The 26507-nt window shown below is 30.8% G+C and overlaps 1 protein-coding gene across 1 annotated transcript in view; it reads left to right on the top strand.

Moving 5' to 3' along the window:
* The window catches only part of LOC139528235 (uncharacterized), a 123091-nt gene that overhangs the window by 48096 nt on the left and 48488 nt on the right, over positions 1–26507 (top strand). The window contains exons 6-10 of the mRNA XM_071324117.1: positions 15979–16946; positions 17896–17950; positions 20403–20672; positions 21028–21465; positions 21821–21928. Of these exons, the coding sequence (XP_071180218.1) occupies positions 15979–16946; positions 17896–17950; positions 20403–20672; positions 21028–21465; positions 21821–21928 (1839 nt within the window). The remainder of the gene's footprint in view (positions 1–15978; positions 16947–17895; positions 17951–20402; positions 20673–21027; positions 21466–21820; positions 21929–26507) is intronic.

Genomic DNA, 26507 nt, shown 5'->3' with positions numbered 1-26507 from the left:
AATAACTCTTTCTTTGGTCAAATATTTAATTAAGAAATAAGGTTGAATTTTATTTTGACAATGTATGTACATATATATCTAGATCAGTAGTAGACTATAGTTTCGTATAGTAATCTGATATTAAAATTGGTCCTTGAAGAAATATTTGCGCAACACCTTCATTCAAATCTTGATATTTGTCTTGACTCTATGGTTTAGACACTTAACATTTTCATGCTCAATTTACAAGTTAATGTAAATATGATTTAATAAATTCAGCCTGTCATATTAAAATTCTACGATATTTGACCTTGATATTGGACAGTTCTAGATTGACCAAGTCAGCAAAACCACTTCAGCTATTCCTTGGATGATGTTTCTTGGTTTAACTTTATTGACTTAATGACGCACATTTGGTATTTACTTCACTTTTTATTTCCATTTGCCAATTTCAAGTTTCTATTATATTTGTTTATTTTTTCTCAATTTTGTGAATGCCTAATTTTATTTTTATCCATAACACAAGAGTTGACCCAGACAGACCTCAACTTTTTATAAAAAAAAATTGAGAAAATATTAAGTCTTAAAAAAACGGGATATTTCTTGCTTGCATTTTTAATTTTTTTTTACGGTGATTGCATTTTCAACTTTTGATTTAGTTATAGGTACAAAATAAGAAAAGAAAAACTTTTGAAAGTGCGCTGCCTATCAAAGTCAATGATTTTATACCATCTGACTAAATAAGGTTACCCCTCTATCTTAACAGGTGCTTGCTGTATTAGGACATTTTTTGTACTCGATAATGAGAAAATTGATTGAATAAGGGCTCAATGGAGTCTTTCATCAACGAGAGGAAATTCATTGTTGTTTGAAAATCTTCCAGGATCAGTTGCCAAAAATTTTTCAATTTAATAAAATTACATAAATAATCAATGTTGATTTAGAGTTGAAATATCTTGAAACAGTTTATCCATTTAAAGCACATGGACAATTTATGGATCAATTTCTGATGCAGGGAAGACTTAAACTTTGCTTTATTGTTTCATTTAAGGTAATTTTTGTTGACAAAGGCCTCATAAGTGATCATAAAATTGGCAAATTCAAAGATGATCATAAATATTTTTCGATGGGTTTTTATAAATCGTAGAAATTTTGATAGGTTTATACTTTGTCGAAGGTATAGGATTATAAAGAAAAATGTAAGTTATAATGTATTTTTCTTTTGTAATATTATTTTTCATTTTATTTTTTTTTATAAAAATATTACATATGATTAAAACAATGAAGCATACATTTAACGTGTAGCAGGTTTAATCAAAGGCATGAATGATAAATAAAATACTTTTATACGAAAACTTTCAACAGCCTGACACTGCAAGATTAACTTGTTTAGTGCAAGTTGTCTGCATTGTTGCAGTAGTAATATTATACCAGTAGACTCAATGCATTAAATATTTCTCATCAAACATAATTATGTCCAAATGAAATATTAAAAAAATTTGGATCCAACATGGTCATGTGACCTTGAGACCTTAAAACCTTGTCTCATAGGATGGGACCTGTGACCTTCAAAAACTAAAATTAAAACCAAAAATATTGGGGAAACTTAGGAGACTTGAGTAATAGTGGTCAAATTTTCATACAAGTGTAAATATGTAGTTGGCTTAACTTCTGATACAGTCACTTCGGCTTTTATGATTTGGATGAATATATCTGTATTTTGAATATTTGAAAACTTCAGGTTCAAAATGTTACCAATTCAAATTAATTTACATCCAGAGCTGTTTTAAACATCTCAATTCAAAAGAAACTTTTTGTTCTGTAAATTTCTTCATAGGACATATTATTTTACTATAATGTTACATGAGATTTTTAATAAAAAAAATAACAATTTGCATACATATGAAATATTAAAGAACATTTGATAGTCTTTAAATTGGGAGTGCAATTATCAATTACTTAATTGTTAATGATTGAAGTCTAGAAGACAAATATTAGTTTTTTTTTATTTCGTTAATTATGATATCCAATTTCTCATCAAAAGAAACTTTGTTCGTGACTTTATAATGATATGTCTTTTCCTTTAGACTTTTAATTTTTATCTGATATCATTAAAAAATATTATTAATTTTTACGATCGGCATAAATTGTGTGTGAATAAAGACAGATACTCGAATACTTTTTTGATTGCAAGTAGTCTAAATAAATACTTCCTACCCCCTGGACTCTTTTTGATGTTGGAGAATGTCGTCTAAAATACCTCTTTATTTTCAATACACAAACTTCTCAACCAGGCAACCATGTTTGTATGGGAAATTGCTGCACCTTATCGATGAATAAAGTGCAGATTTCAAATTTAAATTACTCATCTCGAAATTCATTAAAGATTTCATATAGCAACTATAAAGTGGAGAAAATATGTTTGTACTGTGTACATGGCTATAATATACTCATTCATTATTTCTTACATCTGTGTGTATGTCAGGTTTTACAAAACATGTAGCTCTAGATGGATTTCTAACATGTAAACCATGTAAATTAGCTTCATTTAAAGTATTGTGTTTGTAAAACTTCAGAATTACAATTTATTTTAATAGTCATCCAAAATAAATTATAATGTTGACTTGTACCAGTAATAAGCATGAGAGCTGATTCAGGATTTTATGTTAAAAGTACTCAAAACAAAAATATTTTTCTGTTTTCTTTTTTAAATTCAGCATATTTTGATAATTTTATTATTGATGTATGTGATTTAATGTTCAATCGAATGCTAAATAATATTACTGCTATTTTCTGAAATTTGGCTTTGGTATGCATTTGCAATCATTCTTCATGTAATGCTTCTCGACTAAGAATGGGTTTTTTATAAGTCCAGTATAGTCAGAACTCAATAATGTCATACTATCAACATATATTTGTTCCGCCTAACAGAAATTCCACTGGGGTCATTTAGTTGTCTAGGAAAACACCTATGTGATCTTTCAGATTCCAGGATGTTTCTTAGCTACATCTAATATTGGGGTTGTCTCCCTTTAGTGAGATTGCAGTTAAAAAACACCCTCTTGTTTGAAAAAATCATTGATAATTTATGATAAGATATAAAAAGATGTGGCACCACTCCAAGTCACAATTTGTTAAAGTAAACCATGATAGGTCAATTATGTTCTTCAAATAAGTATTTCTTGTACCTTTTATAGTAAATAATATGGCGGCAACTGGTATTTGTCATAAAGGTCTACCATCAATAAAACACATAAGTTAACCAAGGACCAAAGTTTATAGACCTATCGGAAACTGGGCTAATGCTTGCAAGATTCCTAACCAACAAATAAAACTATTTTTTATACAGATCATAAATTTTCAATACCACCAAAGCAATTACGTAATTAAGATATCCATTACAAATGATGAGAAAATATTGATGTGTTTTGTCAATAGTTTACACCTGATTTGTTTGCTGACAAACAACTAATAAGCACCTTTTCACATCAAAGGGAATTGATGTTGCATATAAACATAATGTGTGTATTGAGGTAACAGGAAAAGCTATGAAATCTGTCTCATAATAGTTTCATTAATCACATTTTTAACTTTGATTTATGAAATTTGTACAAAACGTAGGTTTCTATTCATATTGCCTTTTAAAAATATAAGTTAGAATTAATAAGCTAGATCTTCCTGGCTAGATCGAATACATCTGTTCTCTTCCTATTTAAACTGTTACAATTGAATATTGATGTTGTAAGGTTCAAATATTTTCCTCAGCTGGCGAAATATAAGATGGCTACATGTAGATTGATGTAATTTATGTTCAAAGAATTTCTGCTGTGCAATGGAGTCATTTATAAGCTATAAAGAGATTTTTCTCAAGTCTAAAAGTAAGTTAATTTCGCTGAAAAGATGCAAAATTTTAGTCAATACATTGCATGGTCAGGGTACAGATGAAATGTTGCATTGTGGAGGAATTTGTGATCATTATTATAACATTTGTCAGGCATCATCAGGTGAAAAGGCAAAAGTTCATTGCTTATTTTTTGAAAAAGCCAAAGATTGTTGCTTACTTTTTGAAAAGGCCAAAGATCATTGCATCCTTTTAAAGAGATAAAAGGTTACATTCCTACCTTTTTGAGAAAGCTGAAGGTCATTGCATCCTTTTTGAATAGAGTAAAGGTCATTCCTAGAAGATCAGAGGAAATTTTTTAACAATCGATATGAAGATAAAACTCATCTTCATGATTTTTTTATTTTTTTTATAGAAATAGATATTTTATATGTTTTGTGTCATTTGAAAAGAACTAAGATTTAAATGTAAAAAATGAAACCAAACAGTATACCACCTGTAGAATGAAGTGTCAAAGTTTCATTTTTAATTTGTTTTCAATGAGAAGATCAGATTTGACTTTTTTATGAAAGGAAGCTGGGTATAGTTTCAGATTGGTTAACATATCACAGATCATAGATGACAGACATCCAACCCTAACTGTCTCTGCACTAGATGGCTTCTAAAGTTTGTTATGAATAAATTTTGATTTCAGTCAAATTTTGAGCACATTGACTTAGTTATAGTAATATATAGTAAATAGACCCGAGTTCAGATGAGTTTTGAATTTAATCAACAGCGACAACAATTTATACCCCAACTAAACAGTATGGATTTTGCTCATTGTTGAAGGCTGTAAGTTGATCTTTAGTTGTTTGTATCATCCTTATTTAGACTATAGTGGATAGTTATGTCTCATTGGTAATCGTCGCCATCTCTTTATTCTTATACAAACAAGAAAGTCTAAAGGAGACAAATCATATAGATATTGCAACAATTAATAATGATATTCAGGGAAGAATCCATGATTTCTCAAATGAGGAGGGTATTTTATCATACGTATGAAATAATTATACAGTGTGTAGCCAAGGTGGGAAAAATTTTGACAATTTTATGCTTAAATGATATATATTTTCAATCTAAGGGGGGAGGGTGTATGCCCTCTGCAGACCCTCCAAATCTGCCACTGATATTGTTGACTGGTTAACATACATTTGTATATCAATGGCAAGGTCCAATCCTCTACCTGTTACAATGTATATGTCTGTAAATGGAGTGACCGCCAGTTTGATGGCCATTATATGACCTGTTATAAAATTAATGCTAAAAGACTCCAAGCTATTTTTCAATGTTTTGAACATTAATTGGAAATAAATAAGGTGTTAAAATTTAAATCTAAAGCATATTTTATAGAATTAAACTTCAATTATTTTATGACTTTTAATTGACTTAGTACGGACTAAGTCTATATATAAACACTTGGTTCTTGGACAAAATATAGATAGCAAGTTAACAAAATATTTTTTAGCTTGTTCAAATACAGTTATTATTTTTTTTTATTTTTTTTTTGATTTTGTTGTTAGGTTGTTGTCAAATTGATGTTTAGTGATAATTATTGTTTGTCAAAATTATACCCAAGGCGGACAAGGTTTGCCTGAAATGAAAGTTAAAAATCCTTGCAAACATAATATCTAATGTCTTCATATTTATTCATAAAAAAAAATATTTCACAATTGCTAAGTGACACCTATAGTGGAAAGGAATGAAGATTTTCTGTAACTGATATTTCAGAGATGTACCCTTCCGAGGAATCAAAGTGTCAGTCAAATCAAGGATATAAAGATAATATCAAAATCAACAAAGTAGGAGTATGAGTACATATGCCCTGCAATACTTATTAGGTTGATCATAATGCCCTTGTCACAAGATTTGAAGAACCAGGATGTTGGCAAATCTCCTGCAAAGAGGAGATTTATAACAATAGATATAGCTTGAAAAAATATATTTATATATAAAATTAGAATAAGAAACAAATCCATGCACAAGTTCCTTATTATTATTACAACACACTGCAGTGGCAGATTCAGGGTTCCAGGATACCTGGGGTTGGAATCCCCCCTTTTTTGGAACAATCATTGCATTTGAAAGGTGACATATGGTTGACGCCCCCCATTTATTCTGGTTTAGGAATCCCCCCCCCCCCTTTTTTTTAAATGACTGGATCTGCTATAACTCTTAAGATGGCATGTTGCAAGGATTGGTTTCTTTTTGTATCCAAAATACATATTCCAGTTGCAACCGAAGTTTCCCTTCATCCCAGTCGAGCCCCAATTGCAGGACATAATCTTTGATTGGTTCTCGTCCTGAACATACATGAAATATTTGCCACTGGATATTCAGCAAACAACAATCAATCTATGAATGTAAATTGATTTGCAAGTAAAATCCATTGGACGTAAAGAAGTATTGCTTTGATGCTTGACATCCAAGTGTTCGGATCCTTTTTTTTCTGAGCTGTATTTTTTTACCCTATGAAATTTGACGAAACCGTGTTAATGTATGCCTTATTGTATAAGATGTAAAATTTAAGTATCAGTATATGACTACTATGAGTTCAAACTACTGATGTTGGCCTTTTAAACTTTGTGACTTGTAATATTAAGTACAATATTTTTTCTGTATTATTTTACAGTCTATGAATGGAAAGAGGGAATATTATATTTCTGACTTGTAATATTAAGTTCGAGATCTTTTCTGTGTATCGTTTTACTAACTTTGAATGGGAAGTGAGAATATAATATTTCTTATTATTTTGTTGCCGCTAAATGACTAACAAAGCTTTGACAATGTAAGCAATGTACGGCTCCTATCATTTGACATATACAATAAAAATTGCCTCCTTGAGCTGCAGATCATATAACCTGTATTGTCTGCCCCGACCTTCACCTTTATAAAATGTGGCAACATTTGGTGGGTCTTTTATAATTATAAGGATGTTTTTAAGCAGAAAAAGGTGTTTAAGTTGATTTCAGGTAGGGCATACAATTTAATTATGTTAGTAGCTACAATATCTTCTTTTCATAAATGTACAGTTTACTGTGGCTTTATTATTATTTGTTGGATACAAATTTTTGTGGGTTTGGTGAGTACAGACAAACCACGAATTCAAAAGTACAACAAAGCGACAGAGACGAAAACCCAAGTTATTTAAATGCAGAACCTATTTATAACTCATAATAACTGTGATGTAGCATAAAAGTAATCATTATAATTGAAATAGTTAGTTTTTGCAACACCTTTATTGACTTTCCCATAAAAATTCCTACTATTGAAACTCCCACAGCCAACGGAATAATAGAATATCTATTTTAATGTTTATATTTCATGAGGTGTCTCTATACTAATGTCTTGATGTAAAATTGCACATCTTATTAGATTTAAATGCCGTAGAAAGTTTTTCTTCATGACATGGATTTTTGCTTATCCTCATTAAGTATCTATTTGATTTATTGACAAAAGATCGTTAAAGATTTTGTTTGTTTACCTGGTATTTGTATCAACGTACCTGTCATGCGTACCTGTAATTTTGAACGATGCTTGATACCTGCGGTCTCTGACAATTGCAGAAATTAGGAAATTCGTTAAATGTTTTGTTAGTCTTTAATCCCTCGTTGAAAAGTGTACAAATGTGCTAGACCTAATAAATGAATCTTAGGATTAGTGAGTTATTAAAAAGTGGATAATTCTTTAACGACTTGTTGTGACAAGGAATTAAATAGTGCAGACTGCCTAGACTCATACAAATCAGCATGACTTTTGGTGGACTTAATTTAAATAAGTGGAAGTTAAAAAGTTGTGTCATTCATTATGTGGTTTTGATTTCAAACGATATAAATATGAATTGTAATTAAGAACGTTGCACTTAATTTTTTACATTTCAACATAATATAGAAGTTTAAAAGTTGTTTTGTACAAAATGATTTTGTGATTTCAAACGATATAAATATGAAGTGTAAGAGTACCATAGACATTTCTTGTAGTGTCTAATATGTGGATAGTTTTGTAATATTTTTGGAAATAATGTGAAACATAGACATAAGGATTAAAATGATTGGAACAAAATATAAATATATTATAGCAAGAAATGCTATTGAAGAGGGTAAGTGTGAGGTAAAACTAAATATAAAAAAAAATTAAAAAAAAAACAGCTTATAAAAAGTAAAAAGACCTACAAAGACTTTTTGGTGAAGTTCTGATAAATAAAACTATTTACTTGACATCAATCTAACAGTCCCTTATAAAAAATAGAAATATGTATTTTGATTCTTAGACTATATACTTATTTACATGCATGAAAATCATATTTTAAAATTTGAAATATTGTTTGAAATAATGTGATACAATACTAAGATTCAAGTGATTGGGACAAAATATAAAATGTGTGCAACTTAGATGGCATAAAGCATAAATCATTGGCGGAGGATCATGGGACATTTACCCTTTAAATATAAACTGGTAAAATTGGAAGAACTGCAATGATTAAGCATGATCATAATGATATCGAGAGCTTAAAAAATTTTGGAAATTAAAAAGTAGCAAAATGAACACATATAAACAGGTAAAAAAAGAACATTGTTAGTTATGTTCCAATATAAGACACTTCATTTTTTATTTTTCATATAACCAACAAAATAGAAAATAAATTGAATGCTATAGGTCACAAAAATAGCAGTATTTTTCTGGTCCTAATACAGTCTTTAATAATTTTTTCCTAACAAGTTTTGTTTATTTTCATGCTTAAATGGTCGGAAAAAGATTATTTTCAGTTGAGCGTGTACTTTGTATGAATATTGTATGAAGTATCAAAACATAATCAATGGATTTTTAATATTTCATTCGGTATTGGATAGATCTGAAATAAATCGGAAAATATATCACGTTGAAGATTCTTTTATTTTATTTGTATAGAAGGTGCCATCAACGAAATGGATAAATGAAGGGCCACTCTCGACCGTGAAGTGTCCAATGTTTACCGTATCCATCATAAATGTAAAGCTATAGGTTTAATATACAACTTCAAAAGACTCTATAACGACTTTTACCTGTCTTTTATTCGGATGATATGCAATAAATCATGCGAAATCACTTAAAATATTTATATTTTGGTCAAAAGGTCGCTGAAGATTATCTTTATATAAGAGATCTTTGGGTGGGTTGAGTTTTGAAATGGGATAGTTTTCAGGAAGGTCGAAAGATGAAACTTTGCATGCCCTTGAAAGGTCGTAACTTTTAAGTTTTGAAATAAAATGATAAAACAAGCGTTAAATTATTCATATGTAATTCCCAAGCAAACACTCGGGTAGATCTGCAAATAGCAAAATAGATAATACCAATTTACTGAAGGCTGACATTAAAAGACATAGGCATTATAAAGATGAACTTTACATTTTTGTATGAAGTGTTATCATACCTTGTGACAAAGAGAGTAAACTTCGTCCTAGATTTGTTGATATTTGAGTAGCATCCAAATGACTTAATGTCGAGACTTCGGAATAATGATGATTAAAATCGTGGCGTTAAAAAATTAACCATATCAAAAGTTATAAATAAAGGAATACATGTAGTTTGTAATTGTTATTCCAGAAATCTCTTGAAAATTCTTGTACTATATTAGGAGGATGAATGTTGCCCAGAGTCAAAGTACACATAGTTAAATCATGTTTTATTATTTATTTTCTTATTTGATATCTATTTAATCCAGTTTTATTGTTATTCTCTTTCTGCCCTTACCTGGTGCTTATGGGCTACATATTGGCTGAATGTCAGTTTTCAGTGCATATGTTTTATATCTTAAGATCATCCCCCCCTTTTTTGTTTATTGTTTTTCTTGGCTTATTTTTTTTTTTTAGGGGGGGGGGACTAATATGCATCCTTTTGGTTTTCTTCAATCTTTACCCAAGGCTTCATAATCTGTAGTATTCAATGTTAAGAATTTCTATTCAAACCAAATTTTACTCGTTGTTTGTTGGTATCTTTTTTTTTTTTTTTTTTTAACAGACTGTTTTTTGTCAGTGACAGAAAATGCTGCGTAACCATGATGTACCTTTACATTGAGGTCATCATAGAGGTCATTACTGATGTCGTTAGAAAATCCTTTAAATTTCAGTTAATTCTTTCTCACAGACTTTCATATTGATTTCAGAATAAACGGGATAAAATAGTTAATCTTTGGACTCCGAGATTGTATAGGCCTTCCGTAGAAAATATGTCAAGTTAAGTAAGACAACAAACAAATATTGTGATTGTAATATTACTGGTAAGATTTCTACCAGCGGGATAGATGTGAAGTGTCCGGGTTGACGGGGAAATACAGATTAAGTGACCGGGGGATATAAAAATCTCAGTTTTGAAGAGACGTCAATTGCTGAAGAGGATTAGTTGGTCTATGTGAAACCATCTAAAACTACTTGTGATTTATTTAAATTCCATGTTAACTTGATAGGCAAATGAGTGGGAACTTTGAATGAGAAGAATTTCAGTTCTGTCTATCAACTTTGAAATTCAGTCAAAAATGTGTTGATAAGTCAATTAATAGGTTGTGCATTCTTTGAGGGTATTTTTCCTACAAATTGACTCAATGATATTTTGAGACTAAATCCTTTTGATTGATAAAGTCAAATACAAAAACAAATTTATAAAAAAAAAGATGTGGTATGATAACCTATGAGACAACTCTCCATAAGAGACCAAAATGATACAGAAATCAACTATAGGTCACCATACAGCCTTCAACAATGAGCAAAGCCCATAATGCATAGTCAGCTATAGAAAGCCCCGGGTTCTGAATTTTTTTTTTTTGTGGTACTTTAAGTTTCAGGTTTTATTATTTTTATTTAACGTCAGAAATTAAAATTCTTATAAAGTCTGTCTTTAAAACCTTTTACTTTGGAGATCTCTGAAGTATTCAAAAATAGCCTGGCTTTCCATGGTATTTTGCTCTTTATCTCTACCCATAGGAGTGATGATTTTTAGAAACTTCTTATATCAGTTTGAAATAATTCCCATTATTTGATGTTCTTGTTGATTAGCACTTTTGACCTTCAGATATATCTGTTATTGTAAACGGAAATTTTTCTTCATTTGAAATTATATCCTTTAAAATATTCATAAATCAAGCAGTTATGAAAAAACAAATCATGTAGATATGAAAATTACATCCAAAGATCGAATTCTAATGTTGGGAATCACACCTGATACCACCAAGGTCTTGACAGGTAACCAGTATAGAATGTCTTTATTGTATAGCTCAATAGGTAGTCCAACTTTGGTGAAAACTTGTTACATGGACCCATTGAGTTTCAGGTTCAGATAGACACTTGGATATTTAGTTATAATCAGATTATAATTTTTGGACCTATTTCAAGACCTACATGATAGTATATACCACTTGACTGACATATAGATGGGAGGTGAAAGGAATTTTGTCATAGTTCATTGATTTATTGGCAGATAAAAAATAATCCATTAGAATATAGCACAGCAAGACACTTTATTGGAAAAGACATGATTATTTTATATATATTTTTTTAACATTATAAATGAAAAATTCATTAACATAGAAGGGATGTGGGCTTTTGTAGGTGTATATGTTGAAAAATAATTTTTATGAAATACTTTAGGACTGACCAAAAGTCGGTTGAGGGGGCCTTTATTGCCAATGTTTTATATTTATATTGTGGTAGCTTGTATGATGTAATGGTTTGGGTCTGTACTGGTCTGTTTGAGGTAGTTGTCTCTTTTATTGTCCTTTTGGATTTTGAGTTTCCGACAGGGGGAACGATGGTTCCAGATGTTTTTGGCAATTACCATAGACAAATTTTCAATAATTTAGTAATTATATATAGTAATAAAAAAATGTGGTATGAGTGCCAATGAGACAACTCTCCAACCAAGTCACAATTTGTTAAAGTAAACCATTATAGGTCAAAGTAAATTCGTTAACTGTAACAGAGCCTTGACTCACAGAACAACAAGATATAAAGGGCTCCATAAAATAAACCCAAATTCAGATCATAATGAAAGCTTATTTCAAAAATAAGTTTATATGTCCATAGTCTTGTATTCAGATAACATCATTATGAAAGAGTACCAAAAATAAGTTTGTGTGAGGTTTATTTATGTTAGCGATTAAAGGGATTAAGTCGAAGGGTTAAAAGAAACAAAATAAATATGTAAAAGAAAACAAATGATCAAACACTAAGTGGTCTGTCTTTAAGATGTTGATAAATAGAGGGATATACCGCCGGGATATACCCTGTAAGGAGATTATTGGGTAATTCTAGATAAATATTTACTTAGAAAAGAATATTTCTAACACCTAAGTATCATAATACCTTTTAGAAACTTAACTTTATGACTTATATTATTGTGTTAGTCAACAAAAACAGAACAGTTTTAGTAAGAATTGCTCTTCAAATAGGAATAATTGTTTTTGGATGGTTGAAGATATGCAAAATGTTTAAAATGCATTGCAAAGGTAGGATTATTTAAAAATATAAATTTTTCATAAGTAAAGTATCAATTAGTGGAACCATTTCAATTTGTATCAACTTTTAAAAAAAAAAAAAAAAGGAGAAAAAAAAATTCAATGGTATTTAGTTTCTGAAATTTCTGAAATTACTTTGTAGGTTAATTTTGAAGGTTCTCAAACGCATGTTTGAAATGGATCTGGAAGTTTAATAATTAAACATGAATTATTTGGAAAAAGACATCGTGCTTTCACATAAAATGGACCACAGCCTTCACAACAAGAATTGATTTTTAAGCACAATTGAGCAGACACCATAAATTTGTAATATATCCATGGTATAATAAAACTCAGCAAGTCCTTGAATCAAAAAGTAATAAAAAAAGTTTTGTAATTGATGTAAAAATCAATAGGCCTTAATAATTGCATTTAGCAAATAATCAAAGCTATGAAAAGTATCAGAGCAAAAAACTTTTGAAACCTGAACAGAGCAAGGATATTTGATACATACAAAACCCGCACAATGGACGGCATCAAGTAATTTCCGTCTCAAACTGTAGGTTGCTATAAAAAGTATCATAGCAAAAAACCTGAACAGAGCAAGGATATTTGATACATACAAAACCCACACAATGGACTGCACCAAGCAATTTCCGTCTCAAACTTTAAGTTGATAGCGAAATGTTCACATTTTCACCTGTTAAAAGATTTAAATGAAGTTAAATTTATATAAACTTTAATTTCAAAGGACGAAGAGCATGTCTAACACTTATTTGATATAGTTAAGAATTGTAAGATATCAAGTTAATATGACATTTGTATTACCCCACTGTATAGGTATTGAACAAAAACATACAATTAAAGTATTGAAATTCTTTTCGTTATGACATAATGTACTAATTTTTGGTCGATAAAGTTTTAACTTCTCTGAATACACTTTCAAGCTTTGAAAATTTCATATATATCATGTACATAGTGATACAAAAAACTGACTTGCAGCAATGACTTTCTTGTTCAAGCAGAAGTTATAAGCATAAAAAAAGATTAGAAAATAAAAATGTGTTCACAAGAAAAAACTGATTTTTCTTTTTTAATGAAAATGATTTTCATATTTCTTAAAAATAAGGAAAATGAATGGACTTGAAAACATATGCAATGTTACTAATCATTGAAATCAGGAAAATTTACTTTAAAAAGGGGCAATAACTCTTATTATAAATTAAAATGCTACAACATATAATAAATCTCCGAAATTGTATCAGTTTATTTGTAGTCACACTTTTATTTACTCCAGTTTGAATATTTTTTTATAATGAAGAGTTGTAAAATGCCCTCACATTTCAGTAAACAAAATTAGAAATTTATTTATGTATGGTCATAAACTGTATGTCATTTTGATTATATGGATATGACAAATTTTATGTAAACTTAATTTGAAAATAAAATGGCAGTTAAATTTATACCAGCTTTGTCCATGGCACCTAGATATTTTTAAATAGACTTTCACTTTTAAAATTTAGATGTTATTTGATATTGTCATTTTTTTAAAGTAATAAAAACATGGACCACCAAGGTGTTTAAGATTGTATAGAGTTGTGTCACTTACAAAGGGAAAAGTTATGGTAACAATTTAAAAATAAAATACATTTTTTTTTCATTTATATGGAATTTAAAAAGCTGACTGTGGTTACAACATTAACCATTCATATATTAAGCTGTTTTTTCTGTATGGGTCAAATTTAACATTTTTTTTAAACATTATTTGAAATTGTGCAGGTGTTGAAGCTTAAATTATTCAAATGGAAAGCAGGCAAATCTAAGATATCATGCTTTTACATCTAAGCTATAGTGCTTTCAAATCCAAACAACAATTGATTCAAAACTTTTACAGAAAATTTTGGTGACCATTTACAAGAAGAAAAAGTTGAATTATTTGTGATGTTACAAACATGCAATTTTTCTTGCTTATTAGAGCAATGCAGTAGACATATTTTTGATAATAAATGGGGAGGTCATAAAATTATGTTAGGTGGTTTTAATTGCTTTTTTTGAACCTAATTGTATAATATATGTATATATGTATTTTGTTATTCCTCTTTAATTATCTTATAAAGTGGTACACCAAACATTTGACCTGGCATTCTTAAGTTGGTCTGTATTGTGTAAACTTGATTACAGGAGTGTTTACTTTGTATGGATATAAAATATTTGTGAAATTGTTTCAAAATCTGAATTGGAAAGTTATAAAATCATAATGTAAGTATTTTTACTTTTTATTCAACTTTAAGATACTTTTTGTCTGAAAATGCTGAACAAAACCTTTTGATTCTAAATTTTCAAATTTTTATCCAGTAAGAAGTGTATTCCATTTTCGTGTTTAATCTCACCCCTGAAGGAATAGACTGCTTCATAGAAATATGTTTATCTCAGGACATTTCCATCTGGCTTTAAAGTCTAGGGTATGGGGACTTTGAATATGATGGCCTTGAGTAGGGTGATTAAATGCAATTCTGTCTACACGTCAACAATTTGAGGGACAAAGTGGCTGCCCTTGTCCAACACATCCTCTTTTTCCAGTGAGGGTCCAGATTCCCATTCCTCATCCTGTCAACGATGTAACAGAACATATCTACAGGATTTATTTCTAATTTGTTCTGTCCTGTAATATTTGTCACTGGACATTATGTAAACAACAATCAATCATTCTTCTATAAATCATTATTTTTTTTCATTTTTAAATTGTTAATGAATTCAGCTTTAGGTTTTCTTGTAACAAACAAAATTTAAACATCTTATGAAAAATCTTGAAAATAATACCCAAAAAATGCTAACATATACAAGTTTCAGACTATGATTAATGTGTTTAAAATGACAGTGTACCATTTAATATATTCATTAAAAGATGTTGAAGCATTTATTGTCATAAAGTTGATTTTTATCTGAAGTAATGTCATAAGAAGCAATTTCAATAAACATTAACCTTCCTTTCTACAGAAATCGGAGAATGACACTGGATAATGACATCAAAATGTTACGATTTCACTAAAAGCTTAGTGCAGAGGAAAACGTGTCACCTTTGTCATCTTCAATTTCACCTTCATTTACATTTCAATATTTTTATAGGTAAAATGTTTTGTACGAACTTATAAATATATGAGAAATGAGAACCAACAAAACGTCTTGATAAATGTGGATATGATAAATGTAAATTTTGACAAAAAAAGAAAAAGCTTTGAGAAGACAGGGATTTGAATTTTTGCAGAAAATATATTAAATTTGAATCTTGCTTTTATCAACATGAAAAGAGTGCTAATTTTGAATTTTGATTTGATCAATATGTAAGGACTTTGCTGTTACACAAGGAAAGCCAGTTCGGAAATAAGTTGAAAATATAACCGAGTATTTAATATCAAGGATCTTGTTCTTGCTAAAATCTCTTAAACTAGAGGTTATCATTTAATAGACCTGTGTAATTCAAAATATGTGTTTTATTGCTGACTTTGTTATGGATAGAACTCCTAATAGTTTCAATATTTTTCCACACATTGGAAATCAGATATTAAATAAGGGACAATCTTAACAAATTTTTTAGAACAACAATTGTATTTTGCTAAATTTTCTGTTTTTATGGATTATTTTTTTTATTTTTCAGAAAGAGAAGGTGGAAATAGAAGTGGACCTACCACAAGTCTGACTAGGAGCCAGAGTTCAAAGGATTTTAACGGAAGTGATCACCCATCAAATAACACAAATCATCCTCGTATTGGAAGATGTACTAGTGTTATAGACAGACCTAAGGAATCAGGAAGTGAAATAGATCAACGAGTACCGTTAACAAATGGTTATTGTAACGGAATTCAAAATGGCAGGAGTGAAAAAAGTATTCATGTAATTCACGATTCAGGACAGTTAGGAAGTTTGAACATTAGTGGTGAAAATCATACATCAAAACATTCAGATGACATAGATGACAATTCACCACCTTCCTCCCCTCTTAGACGTTCTTTTTCACTGAATTCACTAAGGAGAAAAAGAAGTGAGAAAGACATTTTAGTCACATCTCCAAACAGTTCAGCTCGCTATAGTGTTCATTCTGATTCACCAGTCAATTCCTCATCTTCGTCAGAATTTTCTGAACATTCCAAACACACGTCAAGACATTCTAAAGATATTTCAGACAATTCTGAAATAAAAAATAACTCAGTCAGTTTTTCAGAGAATTGTAAGGATAATCATGTTATAAATGATAAAAATAATTCTAAAAATAACGATGCTGTAAGAAGGAAAAGTGTTCCTGCAAGTGCCAAACATTTCAAAGATTCAGATAAATCTGGGTCAGAGTCTGATAGTAGTTCATGTCGTGATTGGTTAGAAAAGAAAAGACGAAATAGTTTAACCGTTATTGATACTAAAAAGTTAAATTCAACCATGGATATCGAAGCAGCATTCTCGGAAATTTTAAATGCTGTTGACACTGAGGAAGAAAACAATAATGAAGATTCACCGGAACTTGAGATCATGGAAGTTGACGGATTAGAAAAAATAAATATCAAAACTCCAAGAATTACAAGTGATAAAATATCAACATCTACAGTGGATATTAACTTTAATTATAGTGAGGTAAAATCATTTTTTTGTCTTCTTTTAAAATTGAGTTATTTCCCTTGCATTAGTATAATACAGTTGAGATAAAAAGTGCATTATCATTTGATTCTATTTCAATATTTATTTGGTAAATTTTGTCCTTTGTAAATTTAAATGGCAATAATTGAAATAATTTGATGTTTGAAAACTGAGCATGTCTTTTGTTGCCAAATAGGAAAATAGTAACCTATGAAAATCGAGTAACATAAAAAAAAGAAACAACAAAAAACAAAAAATACAAGCATGTGGCATATCCATAGCATACACAATAGAAACTCAACTTTCACGGACTCGGAAAACAACATTTATTTTTATTGTAAAGCTTAAATAACAGTTGCTAGAACAATATAACACTGCAGTTCTGTAAGATAACGATATTTTAAGAATTCTAAGTAACATTTAAACCAAAATGTAAAATAAATAAGTATACAACATGTACAAGTGATGTTAAGTTAAATTTTTAATGCTTGTACAGTGAAACCTGTTCAAATCGTATCTCTTCAGGACTTAAGATTTTGATCGGTTTTGCCCAATGTTCGGTTTTATCAGGTTCACAATGCATACAATTTCATATGACGGTGTTTAAGAACATTTTTTTATACAGGTTTTCTGTTTATGCAGGATTCCATTTAGTCAGGTTTCACTGTTTTTAAAAAAAAGTAAATATTTCACAACTGACAGTACAACACATGTGATTCCTGTAGATGCTATAGGATAAAACTACCATAAAGAAAAATGTTTTTATTTTATTTTTTAAATGTTTATCCTGTTCTAAATTGTTTGAAATACTAAAACATTATTTTATTTTCTAAAAGATCAGCATAATGCAGGAAACAGAAAAAGTTAAAAGGACACATAAACTTTAAGATCCAAATATCGAGTTTAAAAGAAATTTGATTAAAGCATTTTATTTGTATCTTTTAAGGACAAACCAGTTACAAAAGCCAACAAAGATGAACATATTCAGCAGAAAGAAAAAGGTTTGTTTTATCCAAGTATGCTAGATATGGGTGGTATAAATGTAGGCACAATATGGATTTCCAAATTAACAGCAATGATTTTTTTCCTGTGTGCACTACACAGACCTTCACCAATATTCTATGATATATTGTCTACCTGAAATTGGTATCTGGATTTTTATTCAGACAGGAAACAGACTTATTTAGATAAAAAAAAAGTATTGATTCTAATAGCTTAAATTAGTATCTAAGTAACAAGTCAACAAGAACGTTGTTTCCACAAGTGTCTTTCATTAAGTGATTGTTGGCACAAATTCCATTTAGAAAAAAATCCTCGTTTTTTGCCACTTTAGAATATAATTCTGCAATAATTAAAAGCAGGAAATTGTTTGTTTTTTGCCAACAGCAACAATCATTGATAACTTTGGCACTGGTAATCTACATGCACATTTATTTGACAATGCTTACAGATGATAGAATGGGGACATAACAAAAACATTGGTGACACCATTTTTGTCGAGCCTGCAACTTTTGTTGCAGAAAGCTCGACATAGGGATAGTGATCCGGCGGCGGCGGCGGCGGCGGTGTTAGCTCACTTCTTAAAAGCTTTATATTTCAGAAGGTGGAAGACCTGGATGCTTCATACTTTGTATATAGATGCTTCATTTTACGAAGTTTCCGTCAGTCACATGTGCAATGTCCTTGACCTCATTTTCATGGTTCAGTGACCACTTGAAAAAAAAGTTCAAATTTTTTGTAATGTTGAATTCTCTCTTATTATAAGTAATAGGATAACTATATTTGGTATGTGCGTACCTTGCAAGGTCCTCATGTCTGTCAGATAGTTTTCACTTGACCCCGACCTCATTTCATGGATCAGTGATCAAGGTTAAGTTTTGGTGGTCAAGTCCATATCTCAGATACTATAAGCAATAGGGCTAGTATATTCGGTGTATGGAAGGACTGTAAGGTGTACATGTCCAACTGGCAGGTGTCATCTGACCTTGACCTCATTTTCATGGTTCAGTGGTTATAGTTAAATTTTTGTGTTTTGGTCTGTTTTTCTCATACTATATGCAATAGGTCTACTATATTTGTTGTATGGAATGATGGTAAGGTGTACATGTCTAGCGGGCAGATGTCATATGACCTTGACCTCATTTTCATGGTTCAGTGGTCAAAGTTAAGTTTTTGAGTTTTGGTCTTTTTATCTAATACTGTATGCCATAGGTCAACTATATTTGGTGTATGGAAATATTTTATGATCTTTATGTCAGTCGCGCAGGTTTTATTTGACGGTGACCTCATTTTCACGGTTCATTGCACAGTGTTAAGTTTTTGTGTTTTGGTCTATTTTTCTTAAACTATAAGTAATGGGTCAACTATATATGTTGTATAGAAGCATTGTTAGCTGTACATGTCTGCCTGGCATGGTTCATCGGACCTTGACCTCATTTTCAAGGTTCATTGGTCTTTGTTTAGTTATCTTGGTTAATGTTAAGTTTATGAGACAGTTGTAATAAAACTAAGCTTTATACTTAGGACTATCAACATAATATCAATGATTAGTATAGAAGGCGAGACATTTCAGCGTGTGCACTCTTGTTGTTGGAATGGCTTCAGAATATTCTGCATTAGAAATTTGTTTATATGTGGGGGAAAAATACATGTCTAGATTTTCTTCTTGATGCAAATGAAAGGAAGTGTGGGACAAATTTCAACAAGACAGCTATTCAACAAAAACTTATCTAGACTTTTTATCTTGGGTTACAATTTTTCATGCATTGAGGAAAAATTGAATGTTAGTGTATGGTGAAAGAGTTGTATTGATTTTAGAATATATAGAAGTTTATGTTGATTATAAATAGATTGGATAGCAAACCAACAACATAAAAGAGCAAAATAAGACTTATACCGTAGTTTGATGTAAAATTTTATTATGCCCCATCTACGGTAGTAGGGGGGCATTATGTTTTCTGGTCTGTGCGTCCGTTCGTCTGTTCGTTCGTTCGTCTGTTCGTCCGTTCGTCTGTTCGTCCGTTCGTCTGTTTGTCCGTCCGTCCGTCTGTCCCGCTTCAGGTTAAAGTTTTTGGTCAAGGTAGTTTTTGATGAAGTTGAAGTCCAATGTCACGGTCCACTGAACATGGAAAATGATAGTGCGAGTGGGGCATTCGTGTACTGGGGACACATTCTTGTTTTACAAATGTTTCAGGTTTACTATGACATTGTGATCACACCCACTATAAACTTAGTGCATGTACACACGTTCCTTATGAAACATATATTAATCAAATTCAGGTTCTTACCCAGAATTCTTGATTTGCAAACTTGGAAAGTGATAATGCTAGCAGGGCATGGTGTTTGTACTTATGATTGCATATTGCTTTTTAAATAACTAAAAATATTAGTGATTTAGCTACAACAACCTCACAAAATTTTGGTCAGCTTTAACAATTTAATATTTTTTTTCAGAGGAAGCAATCATAGAGGAAATAGTCACTCCAGTTACACAGTCCCCCGTATCAACAGAGCTTCAGATTACTCCAGTGAAGAAAGACCGCCCTGTGTTCACATTAGCACCCGTCACACCACTCAACGATTCATTGTCTGTAATAGAGGATGACGATGGATCCATCACAGTACAGAGTGTCTCGTACAAAGACCAGGGAGACTGTGTTGTTACAGAGAAAACAACGTTACGGAGGTCACAAAGTAGGACGGAGGAAGAAGAAAAGGATACAGGTATTTATATGTTCTGAATCGAAATTTTGGTTTTGTATTTTTTTTTTATCAATTCTGTATAAATCTACAAAAATAGATTTAAACCCTCAACCTTATTCAGCTATAGAACCCTCTTTTTAAAAAATAATCTTGATTTGCATGTGACTGTTATGAATAATAATTTTTTTAAACTTTTATCATGTTTATGATGTCCTTTTATTCTGATAACAAAATCAAATATTTAATGAGATCACCAAAAGTTCAACTTATAATGCTACAAGGCAATGGATTTTGTGCACCCACTAAGAACTGATCTGTGAAGCTGGTTCTAAAGATAAAATATTTTTTATTCATTAATATGTCTTTATATTTACAGTTATTGAATCTAAGGTTACTTCCCCTGGTGGTAGCGACCATTTTGAGAAAGATGTCATCAAAACAAAGAGAAAGCTGACATCGCGTGGTTCTGACTATTTTTCAAGAAGTCAATATAAATCTAAATGGTTGAGAAATAAAGAAGGTGAAACAATCGAGGAACATGACGTAACAGTTGAATCGGACAATTTTTCTGTCACCAAAGGTCAATCCTGGGGTGAAAAGTCAGAAGCCACAGTACAGTTGAATAAACCAACCATAACCAGTGTTACAAGGGAGATTCAGGAACCAACCAATCATGATTCAGGAGACAATAGGCTACTGGTTCCCGGCAGAATGGATGTATCCAAGGCTAGTAGTGGATATGGTAGTGTGTCAGGGTCAGACGAAGAAGAAAAGGAAGAGGCTGTTGCCACGGCAATGCAAGGAAAGTCATCAGGTTTGTAACAAGACATTCTCGGTCAATGAAGATAATTTAGTAGCTGCTTATTCCAATGCTTTAAGATTTTAGGCATCTTAGATCTGCTTTTAGATTAGAAAATTTCACTTAGATTTTATTTTGTTGTGAGAAGGGAGATAAATCTTGTAGTTTGAAAAATATTACAAAGTGTTTCAAAACTATTTTGAAGTGATTTAATTATTATCACTAATTGATATATAATATTTCTTAAAAAACTAACTATCCAGAAATTGATAACTTGAACTAATTGCTTTTTAATATTTTGACTTGCAAAAAAAGCTTTATTAACTTTTGAATACTAAAAATTAATGGTTTTACCCTATCCTCTAATTAGAATTGCGATCTTTGCTGCTTGGTTTATCTGCTGTAGAAGAGGATGAGTGCAACCTGTGTTCCCAACCCCTTGATAACCCCATTTCACCATCGACAGGATGGAGAATTAGTATGTTGGTGTGGTAGTTTGCATCATGTTTAAGGTCTTAGTTGGGAGATTATTTCATATCAATAGATGACATTAATTTTAATTCTATTTTTTGTCAGTATCTAGTTTTGATGAACAAAAATTTCAGATGATGAATGTTATTTTGACTCGTAAAAATTAATGTTGGATCAAAACTTTTTGACACAGGCTAAAATTATCCACAAAAGGTAACAATAGAAAGTTACAAAGGTACTTGTTCGACTAATGGCCAAAGTATATATCTTATTGTCACTTTTTGGGGGATAATCGTCAATGCTAGTGCCAAATGTTTTAAGTAAAAATTAAACTTTTCTAATTTCAGAATTTCAAACTAAGATTTTTGAGATTTTTTCCATAGAAAAGAAACCTGAAAATCAATTCTGCTTTTATTATTTTTGGCTGTATTATCTAGGATTGAATAACACAATCAATAGATTAATCTTTATCAAAGTGAAATAATAATGATTTGGTTCATAAAAATATTTTGCATAAAATTTCAAAATAATCTCCCAACAAGATCAATTTGTTGTAGTTTGTTGTTACACCATGGATTACATTTCAACAATTTATTAGATATTTAGATTTGTTTATACTATATATCATTGTTCAAAGTGTTAAAAAAAAGAAAATACAATGATGTTGAAATAAGATCCAGATGGAACAATTGTTTGGTTGAGGTTATGTTTGATTAGAGCACATGAAGCTTGTAGTATGTGTGTCTGTTGTATCATTGGAGATGTTAAATGTGATAGCACTTGATAAAACAATTAACAAAATTAGTATATATTTCTTTCATTGTTTGTAACAGTTATCTAGAAAAAAGTACATGGGTCTTTGAAAGTACTTGTTAAAAGACCACCCATGTTATTTTTCACTCTAAGCTCAATGCAAATATACATTCTAGACCCAAATCCATAGATATTTAAATGCAATTGCTTTCAAAGACCTATAGATATATTTTTCTGAATCAACACTAAGAAAATGCAGGAATTTGGAATAACTTTACAGATGTCTTCCATTGCAATATTTGGCAATTGTAGAGTTGTCTCCCATTACAATATCTATTAACATAGAGTTGTCTCCCATCACAATATCTGTTAACATAGAGTTGTCTTCCATTACAATTTAGTTTTTGTTCTTAATACAGTAATCATAGTGGGTGTTTTTTCTGTTACAAATATTGAACAGAAAAATTTGCCAGTTTCTTCAAACTAATTTCTGATTTTGAAATGCTTGAACTACATCTTAAAGCATATAGTTTCATTAAAAATCTTAAATTCAAAAGTTTAAATCAGACAAGAATTTATTTTAATATTTAGGTCTTTGAATCAGTACTTTTCAAAATCATTTGATAAAAAGATAAGTTAATGTGGAGATGTATTCAAGATGAAGATCAAATGAAACATTATGATTACATAATATTTACAAATCCCAGATGTATTTCACATATTTAATTTAAAGATTGACAGAAATCATTCTAAATAATAATTCAAAATATGCATCAGTCTTCTTATTTCACATTTAGAATGGCATAATCTTCTCTTCAACTCAGCATAAGATAAAACAGACAGATTTTGAATGAAAAAAACAAGTTTCCTTAATGTTCAATTATAGTAAGAGGTATATGATATAATAATCTTGATTTATTTTGTAATTGACTAGGATGGTCAGTATTCTTGCTGAAGGTCATGGATTTCCAGCTTCCTACAGCAATAAAAATAAGCACCACTAAATAGCCAGAAGTGGCATTCAATACCAAATCAATCAATCATAATCTATCATGCAAATACAGTTGATCTTGGTTTATTCACCACAAACCAAAGTATTAAATCCTGCATTGAAATATTAATACTTTGAGATTGTTTTGACTATTTTCTTTAAGTGCTTTTGCAACATATTGGTCAGAAGCTGAAAACATGACATAAGAATTTGATAAATATTGATATCAAACATTAGACTGAACTATCTTTCTTGAAACAAACATGTAATTTATTTAAGACACTTGTCTAGAGCTTTTTTAGAATTGAAGACACCATGTATCAGTGTTCTCCCCAGATATTTCATACAGCATCCTGGTAAACAAAGAAATTTGAAATACCATCTTGTTTCTAAAAACTATAGCATCACATCCATAACACAATCTATAAGAAAATCAAAGAGCTGTGGTGTAGTGGTTAGTGCATCGGACTACAAACACAAAGGTTCCTGGTTTGATTCCCGTTCGGGATGAAAATTTCAGGTACTCAATTTTCGGCTCTCCCTTGACACCATTTGCGAGTATGGTCTTGAGAAAACGATGATAGTCCGTTAGAAGGGGACAATAAATGGCTGACCCGTGTTAAGAGAGAGCCATATCTCTTGCATGTTAAAGACACCCTTGTAGATTTCGAAAAAGAGTAAGCTAATGCCTCTACAAGGCAGCACTCACACCTGCAAAGTGGAAAGGGATTAATATAAGTTGTAATAACTTGTTTCGCAATCCACTATAAATAAATATGTTTAAACTAAGAAAATCAATTTAGATAGCATCACATTCAGAAATATAGCATAACATTACCATGATGCTAAAAGGCCCTAGGGAGAACACTGATGTTGCCATGATGTTTTTGTGGGTTGCTGTTCATTACCTTTTGTTCATATGAAACTTCTACATGCATTTAATAAAGTTAATATGAGTGCAAGATAGCAGTTCTGAAAATTACAATTCCAGAGCCTACATGAACTTTATTTTCGGTACTCTTGTAGGCAGAAAGAATGGAAACAATTAATTACTGTAATAACACCAACTTCCCAAACACCCACATTCTAAGCAGTGTTTATAAATAATGATAAATTCATTTTGACCGATTTTTCATTTCGCTGTTGACAGATAAATTGTCGACAGTTGTTAGCAAACTTGTTGATATAAGTTAATATCTCTCAGAAACATAGATGGTACATTAAATCATGGTTATCTATACGTTTAATGTCCTATCTTCACATTCTTGCATTGCAAGATCTATTAATGAGATATTAAAACAATTCCTGCCAATGTTCTGTTAATTTTTTGTAAATAATCAGTATGATTTCACACTTTAGGCTTTCACTACAAACATTGGTTTGAGATATTACATATGGTTATGAAAATCTTTCAAGGTTTTTGCTGTTTAAGCTATAATTATTCGGTTGGTGCTCTTGAGTGCTGTCTGAGGACTTTTTTTCAAGAAATCTGAAGTTCAAGGGGCCGTTTTGGCCACGTTCTAAGAATTTCAACTTCTGTATCACTCTAAGCCTTATAACACTAAGGTTGTAAGTGGTAGGTTTGCTCAGCTTCAATCTTTATTGTTAAGGATTATCAGTTTTCCTGTCAAAAGATGTGGTTCTTTGTCTTCCTCTACTAATAAAAACTGACTGTTTCAGAATATCAAATTGTATGGAGCTGAAAGTGGTATAAATCCCCCAATCAATCAATCAATGTTTAAGTTACAATTTTATCACAAACCAACTTATACATCTGTATGTCCATTTGTATTGGAATTATAGTTGTAGTGCCTTTTTAGAATCAATTTGTACTTCACATATATGTGTCATGATGGTTGTGAGACAGTAGTCAAATAAAAAATCCCTACATAAAATCAAATACTGTACTAGAAACTCCACTCAACAACTTGAAAGTGCTTTACCAACATCCTTAGCATAAACATTGAAAATATTATGACTTAAATATTGGCAATACAACTACTTACCTAAAGCACTATCATAAGCAACAATCAAAGTCAAAATACTGACCTTGACATGACCTTTGGGTTACTTCCTGGTCTGATGAGTTCCTGACCAGACAATGACAATTATAACTTGGCAGGAGTTGCAGCAGATAAACACTATAATAAATGCCAGGCATTATCAGGTGCTATAAATGCCATTATGATTTAGTTCTACAATTATGCCTTAGGGTCAGTCTCCTATAGGTCATGACCAAAGGTCAAGACATGTAGATGTCCTAAAACCAGTGGTGAAACAAATTTCATGTTTGTGGGTTTTGGGATACACAAACTTGCAGACATACAAGGATGTTATTTATAAAAAAAATTCTCTGGTGGCCTTGGTGACAGAATGGTCTAAGCATAGTTAGCCAGTGTCAGCATTGAGGCTATGAGTCCGAACCCTGCCCCCTGGCATGTGTGTTAAACTATTATCTTAATTGACTTGAATTCCCAGTATTCCTACTATAGAGTGGGTTACGTCCACCATAAAACCTGTCAGCCATGAGATAGTTAAGTTTGCTGAAAGTGCCAATATACACCAACAATCAATCATGTCAATTTTCATGAATTTTTGAAAATAACTGTTGAACTTCCATAGGAATTTAACCAATACTTCAATTTGACAAATTGGAACAAGCAACAGGAATTTATTTTTGAATGCTATGAACTTTTCTATCTTAAAGCTATGTGAAAAATTGGTTAGCAAATGAGATTACATCTAACTTTTGACAAATTATGATTGATTTTAACATCAGAATGATAAAACTCAACAGCAGCTAAATGATAATTCTGCTAACCATGAAAATGTCATAAGTCTT

Source organism: Mytilus edulis, chromosome 6 (genome assembly GCF_963676685.1).
Source record: "Mytilus edulis chromosome 6, xbMytEdul2.2, whole genome shotgun sequence".
In the NCBI taxonomy this organism is placed as follows: Eukaryota; Metazoa; Mollusca; class Bivalvia; order Mytilida; family Mytilidae; genus Mytilus; species Mytilus edulis.
The sequence above is the reverse complement of the archived record's forward strand: the minus strand, read 5'-3'. Positions and strand labels throughout refer to the sequence as shown.